At 46.5% G+C, this 11,772-nt stretch overlaps 1 protein-coding gene across 1 annotated transcript in view; it reads right to left on the reverse strand.

The window, feature by feature from the left end:
• The window catches only part of LOC106571662 (sodium/potassium/calcium exchanger 4), an 85,549-nt gene extending 81,536 nt beyond the window's left edge, over positions 1-4,013 (reverse strand). Inside the window, exon 1 of the mRNA XM_014144976.3 lies at positions 2,985-4,013. Coding sequence (XP_014000451.1) covers positions 2,985-3,141 — 157 coding nt within the window. The 5' untranslated portion in view covers positions 3,142-4,013. The remainder of the gene's footprint in view (positions 1-2,984) is intronic.
• Between the last annotated feature and the right edge of the window lie 7,759 nt (positions 4,014-11,772).

Genomic DNA, 11,772 nt, shown 5'->3' on the forward strand with positions numbered 1-11,772 from the left:
ATTTAACCAAAAAGAAAAGCGATGGAGTGCTGTATCAGATGACCTGGCCTCCACAATCACCCGACCTCAACCCAAGTGAGATGGTTTGGGATGAGTTGGACCGCAGAGTGAAGGAAAAGCAGCCAACAAGTGCTCAGCATATGTGGGAACTCCTTCAAGACTGTTGGAAAAGCATTCCTCATGAAGCTGGTTGAGAGAAGGCCAAGAGTGTGCAAAGCTGTCAACAAGGCAAAAGGGTGGCTACTTTGAAGAATCTCAAATATAAAATAGATTTTGATTTGTTTAACTCTTTTGAGGTTGGTTACTATATGATTCCATATGTGTTATTTCATAGTTTTGATGTCTTCACTATTATTCTACAATGTAGTAAATAGTAAAAATAAAGAAAAAGCATGGAACGAGTAGGTGTGTCCAAACTTTTGACTGGTACTGTATATATATTTATTCTCTGAGAAAAGTGTTGAATACAATGTATATTATGCTGTTTAGACTTGTCATATCCCTTATATCCATGCTAATGCTCATTTGTTACATTTATCCTGGCAGTCTCCTAAGTTATATGTTAAGCCTATTCCCCATAATCACATGGCACTACTTTGTCATGTCTGCACCATTTATGTTGTCTTCTTAATGTTACCCTTTTATATCTCCATTCCAGGCCCTCACATCCAATCTTTTCTCCAAGGCCTGACAAGACACAATTCCTAACACATTATTCCTATCCAACCTAGAGGCCTTACAATCCCAACACTTAACCTCCATCCAAACCCTCCCCCCATGTGCCTCTGTTCAACTGTATATAATAATTACCCTTAAAACTGGATTTCTCATCTTTCTCTCCTCATTGCATTCTGACCGATGTGCCAAGGTGACAGCAGAAATCCTAAACCAGACAGTCCTTTAAAAAACTCCCAGTCCTTTGTTTAAGTTGTGCTCTCAGAGCTTAGTGTCAATCCTAAACGCTACAGCCTAAAGAAAGGATGACTGACAACCATTGGTCATTTGTAATTGATCTAGGGTGAAATCTCTATTCCTGTCATAACAAAATGTCAGTGACGGTGCTTATCAGTCATACGTTCTGTTCAAAAGCAAACGGACAGGGCTACTTGTCTGATTACATATTCCTAATGTGTTGGCAACTCATCCTGAATGTTCACACGTGCCTGAGGTGATTTATGACAAGTACGTGGGGGCCCATGACCTTTGGTTTTTGGGCATGTCACACACATGGTCAGCCATCAAACTTAAAGAGCGATTGAACACACCGAATTTCAGTCTTGGGTGTGGTTTGATGTGGCAGTTAAAGGTTTGTCTCCCATGAGACACCATATGAACAAAGCCAGTGTAATTTCCCCAAAACAGTCCATGAATATAGAATAACTCCAGAAATGTATGTTTTTGCTGAAATGTAATTTGCACAATTTGACATTAAGGTGTTTGGTGCAGTATTTCTCAAGTTAAATGCATGATGTGTTTATGTATCTGTTGTGCTGATGGGCAGGTCTGCCTCACACTGTTCTGCGGTAGGATTGGATAGAGTCCAATCATTGCAACTGTGTATCCCGTGAGTGGGCAAATGAGCAATGTCCAAATCAACCTACCCCTCAAGTAAGTCATGACTAACTCACAAAACTCTTTTGGACAAGACTGACTTCCTGAACAAAATGATCCTATTTACACTAGTCTATTTTGACACGACAATAAATGTTTCTAATAATCGATGCCACAGGTTAAATTGCCACTGTGTATAGCCTACCATATAGCCCAGGAATGGGCAACTCAGTCGGGGTCTGAACTTACTATTGAGTTAGAATAGTAGAATACAAACAGGTGCACGTTTTGAAATGTGGTTGTGCATCAGCAGATTCTCTTATTTCAGTCACTCAATTAGCCAATGTCAGCTAACATTTTTTAGATTGGTAAATTATTCTAGCCAACTATCTAAACTTGTAGTAATCACGTCCAAATTAACGATCAGGCATGAAGGGCAAGTGTCCAGGGGCCCATAGATTTTGTTCGTAACTTTCTAAGATAATTTTAACTTGACATAAGTCATGGCAAAATGTGTACAATTTCAGGAAATGTTATACAATTGCTAAATGTTCTCGCAGTCCCATGGTAAAATATATACAATTGCAGGAAAGGGGGGCCCAAAAGGAAAGAGCCGGCCCTGTCCAGTGTGCAACGGTGTGTGAAGCCCTGGGCGAGACACGATGATGCCAGCATTACCACAAGCCTACGCTCATTCTCTCTCAAACGCTGAGCGACTGGTGCGCCAGGTTGGTTGCTCTCGCGCCTGGTACAGGCATCTGCCATAGGGTGACAACGCTCAAACCAAATGTTTACCAACCCACACGATAACATATTGTTTAGGTTCTATGACAGCCTACATCCGACGTGATGTATATGGTTGTCGAGGTGTAAGCCACCTTGCACGCTTCTTAACGTGTTGCAGCCGCGCACACTGCGGCATACGGAAAGACCAACGCATAGTCGAACACGATGAAGAAAAATTATAGTGACCCCATATCGCAGAGGTATCCTCACAATTAATATGGGAGTTGTCATGAGAGCGTTGGGTCATAATGCCGAGGCAAACAGCCACTGCGTCGACATTGAGACTAAATGCAGAGTTTCTCAAAACCTCTCGACATTGTTATAAACCATCACTTCACTAAGCATTTTGCGCTGAATAATTATGAGCAATAACCATGCACTTTATCAGTGGTTCCATCTTATCTCAACATGGTTTGATGCAGATGAATATCTGGAAATGCTGGAGGGGGGGGGGGGGGCACCATAAATGATTCGGACAATGCTGTGCTTGCATGTCCTTGAAAATGTATTTTTATAAGCGTGGTGAAAGACAATTCTCTGTATATAACTAATGGCTAGCTGGTTAGAGGGTGCACTATTACACCGCAGAATTCTCAGCTGTCCTCCCTGCCCCACGTTTCTCAGCAGTTTCCCCGGCTCACACTCACCTGTCTTTGTCAGCAATACTGACATGCTCCATGCCATGCAGAGGACACTGCAGAGAAAACACACTTGCACGAAAAGCATCTCTCTCCTCCTGCGAACTTTGAAAATCTTTGTGATTATGGTCTTTTTCGAGACGCTCTTGTTCTCGTCCTGGTCCATGGCTGCAGCACGGCCAAACGGGGACTTATTGTCCTTGCCTCACTGCGGACGGGAGAGACGGAAGGTATTGCCCGTTTTCGCGGCTTCACACAGAACAGGCTCGGGACGCGGTCCTCATTTCAAGTGGCCGGGGCGCAGATGCGAAGTAGTGGGGCGGTCAGTTTGGATGGGCTACAATGTTGTTCAGCTGTTGGATTGCTAGAACAGCGCGTGAAAATTCCGTGCCTACACAACAGGCAATGAATGACAGGGCGGTCAATTCCGAAGGTCTCCAATCAATTCAGCATTTATCTCGCAAACCCCAGATTCGGACCTTTACGTTTAAGCAAATAAGCTACCATGGCATTTGAAATTAATTGGGGGCTATTCCGGGTTGCCTTCAAGGTAGCCTTCAATGTTCTACTGAATGTACATTTAAAGCATCCTCTTCAGTTAAATGATTCAACTACATATGGCCGCAGAACTGTGCGCACCCGACTGGTTTCAATTAATACTCGGCGGAAGAGCGCAATCGGATTTCATCAAGGTTAGCCTAATTGTTACATTCGGGTAGCAGTCATGTCACATCGTTCGAAAACCTCCCCTTAAATTCGTCGTAGAGCAGAATAATACGCGTGCGGGTGATGAGACTATCGCCAACTCCGTCGCTCCCGGTGCAGTTTTCCTTTATTAAGCTACAGTCTTCGGTCCATTTAAAACACCTCGCCGGATTCCTCCAACTGCAACTTTTCCGAGGGTGTCATGTGCAGACACGTGATAGTTTGCGGCAATGGATAATATTCTTGTCTATAGCTCGGTTACAACTGAACTGAAAACACTGGACCATCCACCTTGAAATCCTGACAGCAGCTCATCGACCACTCTGAACTAGAACTTCTGTTTCTTTGACCCCCCCCCCCCCAAAAAAAAAACACCTTTAAAGCATTGCATGCGTATAATCGTATTTGCGTAGTGGCATTAAGCGGTAGCAGTGCTTACAGAAGTTGCACATCTTTAGTAGCCTAGGTCCAGGAAAAAAATGGCCTTTTTTTTATGAACACATTTCATGCACTTATATGTAAATGTGAATGACTGGAGACTTTGGCATAGTATTTTTAATAGCCTACTACACAAATGATTGAAATGACAGGCTACTTTGACAAACTGAGATCAATAAAAACAACCTCCTCTTGAATCCATCAACAGCCTACCGTAGGACCAGGTGTGTGTTGACAATTATTGTACAATATGAGGAGGAAATTATAATCCTAAAAAAGCTTTCCAGTTTCACTGACTCACCCAATGATGTGCTGCTCACTGGCCTTGCCGATGCGCTTGTGCCAAAATACTCTCACTTGAAGACTAAACAATGTTCGCTCAATAGGCCTATCTGGAGGTTGATAAAATAATTTGGTAGCCTACAGCAGACAGATTAGTATTTTCTTTTCAGCAGGAGTCATTTCCTTTCCAACCTGTGTTTTCCCTTCATTGTATTTGAAATATTACGAAAGGCCTGTTTTGTCTGCATGCTGTTCACTGACAGATTTGAGGCGCAATCCCGACTGCAGACTATGCCTTGTTATTGGGAGACAGGCAATCCACAGCAAGGCTATTTTTAAAAGAAGCTATTGATCCTCTGTGGCTAAATTATAGCCCTACACATGGTGCAGTAGGCTATTCCGAATTATTACATTTCTTTCAGACAGCAGTTATTCTATAATTTTGACACATTTATTTCAATTCCTCAGGGGTGCTACAACACCTCCAGCACCTTCCCCCGCTATGATTCTATAAGGAAATAAATTATGAAGCGCTGCTGCGCATAGGCTATCAGCCAACCAAAGCGAATGATGTAAATCGAATGTTAATCACATCTTATGCTGGTGTGGCAGTACTGTTTATATTTAAACTAGATAGCTTGCAACACACACACACACACGACCGGTGACCCGCATCACAATGCATGTTTGGATACCAGGCGGCAATCTCCATACAGGGCAGACCAACGGACGGGATAGGGGTAGACTTTGGTGCAGTGAGTTCAGAACAACCGAACAAAAAAAATGTATACCAACAATCTATAATTATACCACTACCCAAAAGGGCACTTGGCGAGTGGGAGACAAAAAGGGGAAGATGCCTGCCCGATTACATAGTGCTGAATTGGAAAAACCCAATCTAATATCTGTCTGCATCTTTCCTGAGCAGCATCCACCCTTTACTAACTGACTGACCCTGGCCACTGGGATATTCACAGTTTGATATACTAAACTCAGCAAAAAAAAATAAACGGCCCCTTTCAGGACCTTGTCTTTCAAAGATAATTTGTAAAAATCCAAATAACTTCACAGATCTTCATTGTAAATGGTTTAAACACTGTTTCCCATGCTTGTTCAATGAACCATAAACAATTAATGAACATGCACCTGTGGAACAGTCCTGAAAACACTAACAGCAATTAAGGTCACAGTTATGAAAACTTAGGACACTAAAGAGGCCTTTCTACTGACTCTGAAAAACACCGAAAGATGCCCAGGGTCCCTGCTCATCTGCGTGAGCATGCTGCAAGGAGGCATGAGGACTGCAGATGTGGCCAGGGCAATAAATTGCAATGTCCGTTCTGTGAGACGCCTAAGACAGCTTTACATGGAGACAGGATGGACAGCTGATCATCCTCGCAGTGGCAGATCACGTGTGACAACACCTGCACAGGATCGGTACATCCGAACATCACACCTGCGGGACAGGTACAGGATGGCAACAACAACTGCCCGAGTTACACCAGGAACTCACAATCCCTCCATCAGTACTCAGACTGTCCGCAATAGGCTGAGAGAGGCTGGACTGAGGGCTTGTAGGCCTGTTGTAAGGCAGGTCCTCACCAGACATCACCGACAACAACGTTGCCTATGGGCACAAACCCACCGTCGCTGGACCAGACAGGACTGGCAAAAAGTGCTCTTCACTGACGAGTCGCGGTTTTGTCTCACCAGGGGTGATGGTCCGATTTGCGTTTATCGTCAAAGGAATGAGCGTTACACCGAGGCCTGTACTCTGGAGTGGGATCGATTTGGAGGTGGAGAGGGGCGGTGTGTCACAGCATCATCGGACTGAGCTTGTTGTCATTTCAGGCAATCTCAACGCTGTGCGTTACAGGGAAGACATCCTCCTCCCTCATGTGGTACCCTTCCTGCAGGCTCATCCTGACATGACTCTCCAGCATAACAATACCACCAGCCATACTGCTCATTCTGTGCATGATTACCTGCAAGACAGGAATGTCAGTGTTCTGCCATGGCCAGCGAAGAGCCCGGATCTCAATCCCATTGAGCACGTCTGGGACCTGTTGGATCGGAGGGTGAGGGCTAGGGCCATTCCCCCCAGAAATATCCAGGAACTTCCAGGTGCCTTGTTGGAAGAGTGGGGTAACATCTCACAGCAAGAACTGGCAAATCTGGTGCAGTCCATGAGTAGGAGATGCACTGCAGTACTTAATGTGGCCACACCAGATACTGACTGTTACTTTTGATTTTGACGCCCCCTTTGTTCAGGGACACACTATTCCATTTCTGTTAGTCACATGTCTGTGGAACTTGTTCAGTTTATGTCTCAGTTGTTGAATCTTGTTATGTTCATACAAATATTTACACATGTTAAGTTTGCTGAAAATAAACGCAGTTAACAGTGAGAGGACGTTTCTGTTTTTTTACTGAGTTTAGTATGAAATTGAGGTGAATTACAGTATCAGTCAAAAGTTTGGACACACCTACTAATTCAAGGGTTTTTCTTTTTACTATTCCCCCCCGCGTGGGATGGTTGAGCTAACATAGGCTAATGTGATTAGCATGAGGTTGTAAGTAACAAGAACATTTCCCAGGATATAGTATGGGCAGAAAGCTTAAATTATTGTTAATCTAAATGCACTATCCAATTTACAGTAGAACTTGAAAATGTATGAATTAAAAAATGTATTAATTAACCAATTAGGCACATTTGGGCAGTCTTGATACAACATTTTGAACATAAATGCAATGGTTCATTGAATCAGTCTAAAACTGCTTCCATCTAGTGGCCAAAATATAAATTGTGCCTAACCTGGAATATTACATTTTGGCATTTCTCTTACATTTCAAAGATGATTTAAAAAAAAAAAAAATTTCTTTGTATTATCTTTACCAGATCTAATGTGTTATATTCTCCTACATTAATTTCATATTTCCACAATCTTCAAAGTGTTTCCTTTCAAATGGTATCAAGAATATGCATATCCTTGCTTCAGGTACTGAGGTCATTTTAGGCGAAAATTGGGAAAAAAAGGGTCCAACAACTCTTACAAATAAAGTACAAAGACTTTTGTATTGTCTTTAAGACATCCTCTATATAACATTTCAGCCAGACCGCTCAGTCAACCCGAGCCGCCTACACGCCCGACCCCCACCTGTCAAGTCAGTAACTGAACTCTCACCCTAACACTTCCTTTCTTTTTTATGTCTCAAGGGAAAGGTTTGGAAAACAAAAGTTGAATGAAAACACATACACCTACATATTAACACACAGAAACAGTTCACCCTCCATATAATTCATATCATAGGCCTAATAGTACTGTAGAGCTCGTTTTACTTGCACACCATATAGCTGGGTCACCCCGTCCTGCCCCTAGGGGTCCACGGCCATGCAGCGCCCCAACCCAACACACCCCACTCAGCCTTGGGATCTTAGTGAAACATTCATTATTGGTTTCAGGTTTGTTAGGCCAAGGCCAGAGTGACAACAGTACAGCAGACCCCCAGGGCCAGGACTGAGCAACTCAGCAACTAGGTGTTGCCTAAATAGGTAACTCCCCTGACGTGGGCATGTTTTCAATAAAGACCGCTTTCGTTGTACAGTATTCCATATAAAGGCATCCAGACCTTATGAAAGTTGCAAACAACAAATGTAGTGATGCTTTACATAACTTGACATGTCTTCCATACATTGTGGGTGGATAACCATCCTTCCAATTCACATTTTAGTCATTTAGCAGACGCTCTTATCCAGAGCGACTTACAGTAGTGAATGCATACATTTCATAAATGTTTTCTCCATACTGGTCCCCCATGGGAATCGAACCCACAACCCTGGCGTTGCAAACACCATGCTCTACCAACTGAGCCACACAGGACCACATGGCAATGCATTTATTAGCCACTACAAATGTCAGGTTACACAGTTTCTTCTGATAACAGTCTCCAGTATCAACATTTCCAAGCAAACAAAAACAGGGAAAAGGGAGAATCTGTAGACATGTTGAGATAAAAGAACATACTCTTTGTGAGAATTCAGCCAGCCTTCACAAGACCACAACATATGCAAATATGTCCCCTTTTGTGCTTTACAGCCCCAGCAGAATAATACAATTTCTGAATGCATGATATTCCGTTTCACTGGCATATAGTGGGCATTTTTCTCTAAATAGAGACGACTAGAAGGGCCATGGGTCATATTAGATTGTGTAGAAATTATCTTTCGATGCCCCAGAAAATGTGAGGACCACCAGACCCACTGTCAAGTTATGTCCACTTCTGCAAATAGCACTGCTGGGTGATTTAAAAAGTCATAGTCAATCGATCAATAATATAATAATACTCTTAACAAAAATTGTAATAAAGTCTGTGTGAGCTGGTGTGGAGGAGTCAGGCGCAGGACAGCAGATATGAGTAAAAAACGTATTTACTCAAAATACAAACAAATACAACACAATAATGCGAGCATACAATAACGGACCGTATTACATACAAACAATGACTCACAAACAAACATGGGGGAACAGAGGATTAAATAATGAACAAGTAATTGGGGAACTGAAACCAGGTGTGTAAGACAAAGACAAAACAAATGGAAAATGAAAAGTGGATCGGCGATGGCTAGAAGGCCGGTGACGTCGACTGCCGAACGCCACCCGAACAAGGAGAGGGACCGACTTCGGCGGAAGTCGTGACAGTACCCCCCTTGAGCGCGCCAACACCGACCTCGGGGACGACCCGGAGGACGAGGCGCAGGGCGATCCGGATGGAGACGGTGGAACTCCCGCAGCAACGAAGGGTCCAAGACGTCCTCCACCGGCACCCAGCATCTCTCCTCCGGACCGTACCCCTCCCACTCCATGAGGTACTGAAGGCCCCTCGCCCGACGCCTCGAGTCCAGGATGGCTCGAACAGCATACGCCGGGGCCCCCTCGATGTCCAGAGGGGGCGGAGGAACCTCCTGCACCTCAGACTCTTGGAGTGGACCAGCCACCACCGGCCTGAAGAGAGACACATGGAACGAGGGATTAATACAGTAATCTGGGGGAAGCTGTAACCTGTAGCATGCCTCGTTCAGTCTCCTCAGGACTTTGAATGGCCCACAAACCGCGGACCCAGCTTCCGGCAGGGCAGGCGGCGGGGCAGGTTTCGGGTCGCGAGCCAGACCCGGTCCCCTGGTGCGAACACCGGGGCCTCACTGCGGTGGTGGTCGGCACTCGTCTTCTGCCGCCTCACGGCCCGTTGCAGGTGTACATGGGCGGCGTCCCAGGTCTCCTCCGAGTGCTTAAACCATTCATCCACCACAGGAGCTTCGATCTGACTCTGATGCCAAGGTGCCAAAACTGGCTGATACCCCAGGACACACTGGAAGGGAGAGAGGTTAGTGGAGGAGTGGCGGAGTGAGTTTTGGGCCATCTCTGCCCAGAGGATGAACGTCGCCCACTCTCCCAGCCGGTCCTGGCAATATGACCGCAGACACGGACACGTCTACCTCCACTATGAACGCCAAAGAGGGATCCAGATGAGCCAGCACGGGAGCCGAGGTAAACAGAGCCCTCGGGTGACCAAAAGCCCTGTCTGCCTCAGCTGTCTGCCTCAGCTGACCACTGCAGTCGCACCAGTCCCCCCTTCAGCAGTGAGGTAATGGGAGCCGCTACCTGACCAAAACCCCGGATAAACCTCCGATAGTAGTTGTCAAACCCTAGAAACAGCTGCACTTCCTTTACCGTGGTGGGAGTCGGCGAATTACGCACGGCTGAAATGCGGTCACTCTCCATCTCCACCCATGAAGTGGAAATGCGGTACCCTAGGAAGGAGACGGACTGTTGGAAGAACAGACATTTCTCAGCCTTGACGTACAGGTCATGCTCCAACAGTCGATCAAGCACCCTGCGCACCAGGGACACATGCTCGGCGCGTGTAGCGGAGTATATCAGAATGTCGTCGATATACACCACTACACCCTGCCCGTGCAGGTTCCGGAAAATCTCGTCAACAAAGGCCTGGAAAACTGATGGAGCATTCATCAACCTGTACGGCATGACGAGGTACTCATAGTGCCCTGAGGTGGTACTAAATGCCGTCTTCCACTCGTCCCCCTCCCGGATACACACCAGGTTGTAAGCGCTCCTGAGATCGAATTTTGTGAAGAAGCGCGCCCTGTGCATTGACTCAATTGCACTGGCAATGAGAGGCAGCGAGTAGCTGTACCTCACTGTGATCTGAGTGATACCACGATAGTCAATACACGGGCGCAGACCTCCATCCTTCTTTTTCACAAAAAATTAACTCGAGGAGGCAGGTGAAGTGGAGGGCCGAATGTATCCCTGCCCCAGGGATTCGGAGACATATGTTTCCATAGCTGCCGTCTCCTCCTGTGACAGAGGATACACGTGACTCCTGGGAAGTGCTGCGTCTACCAGGAGATTTATCACAAAATCCCCCCGTCGATGGGGTGGTAATTGAGTCGCCTTCTTCTTACAGAAGGCGAGAGCCAAATCGGCATATTCTGAGGGAATGCGCACGGTGGAGGCGGTCTGGATTTTCCACTGTAGTCGCACCGATGGAAACTCCCACACACCTCCCTGCGCACTGTCGTGACCACCCCTTGAGAGCCCTCTGTTGCCACGAAATAGTGGGGTCATGACAGGCCAACCAGGGTAGTCCCAGCACCACGGGAAACGCAGGAGAATCAATAAGGAAGAGACTGATTCTCTCCTTGTGACCCTCCTGCGTAACCATGTCAAGTGGAGCGGTGGCCTCCCTAATCAGCCCTGACCCTAATGGTCGACTATCTAGGGCGTGCACAGGGAAGGGCATATCTACAGGAACAAGCGGGATCCCTAAACTATGAGCAAACGGTCAATACAATTCCCAGCTGCGCCTGAATCTACGAGCGCCTTATGCTGGGAATGCGGGGAAAACTCAGGAAATGTGATAAACACATACATGTGAGCAACAGTGGGCTCTGGGTGAGCCTGGTGCCGACTCACCTGGGGTGACACGATAGTGCCCTGCCTGCTGCCTCGACTCCCTGAGGAAGCCCCCCAGCACCGACCAGCAGTGTGCCCTCTGCGGCCGCAGATGGTGCAGGGATTGGCCCCTCCTCCGGTCGCCCTAAATGCAGCACCTCCTAGCTCCATGGGCATCGGATCGGAGGTGCTGGGGAATGGAACTGACGGGCCCCGATCCGGACATCCACGGGTGGCCAGCAGGTTGTCCAGCCGGATGGACAGGTCCACCAGCTGGTCCAACGTGAGGGTGGTGTCTCGGCAGGCCAACTCCCGACGGACGTCCTCGCGCAGACTGCACTGGTAGTGATCGATCAGGGCCCTGTCGTTCCATCCCGCGCTGGCGGCCAGGGTCCTGA

The sequence above is a fragment of the Salmo salar genome, chromosome 15, assembly GCF_965601325.2.
Source record: "Salmo salar chromosome 15, fSalSal1, whole genome shotgun sequence".
NCBI classification, from domain to species: domain Eukaryota; kingdom Metazoa; phylum Chordata; class Actinopteri; order Salmoniformes; family Salmonidae; genus Salmo; species Salmo salar.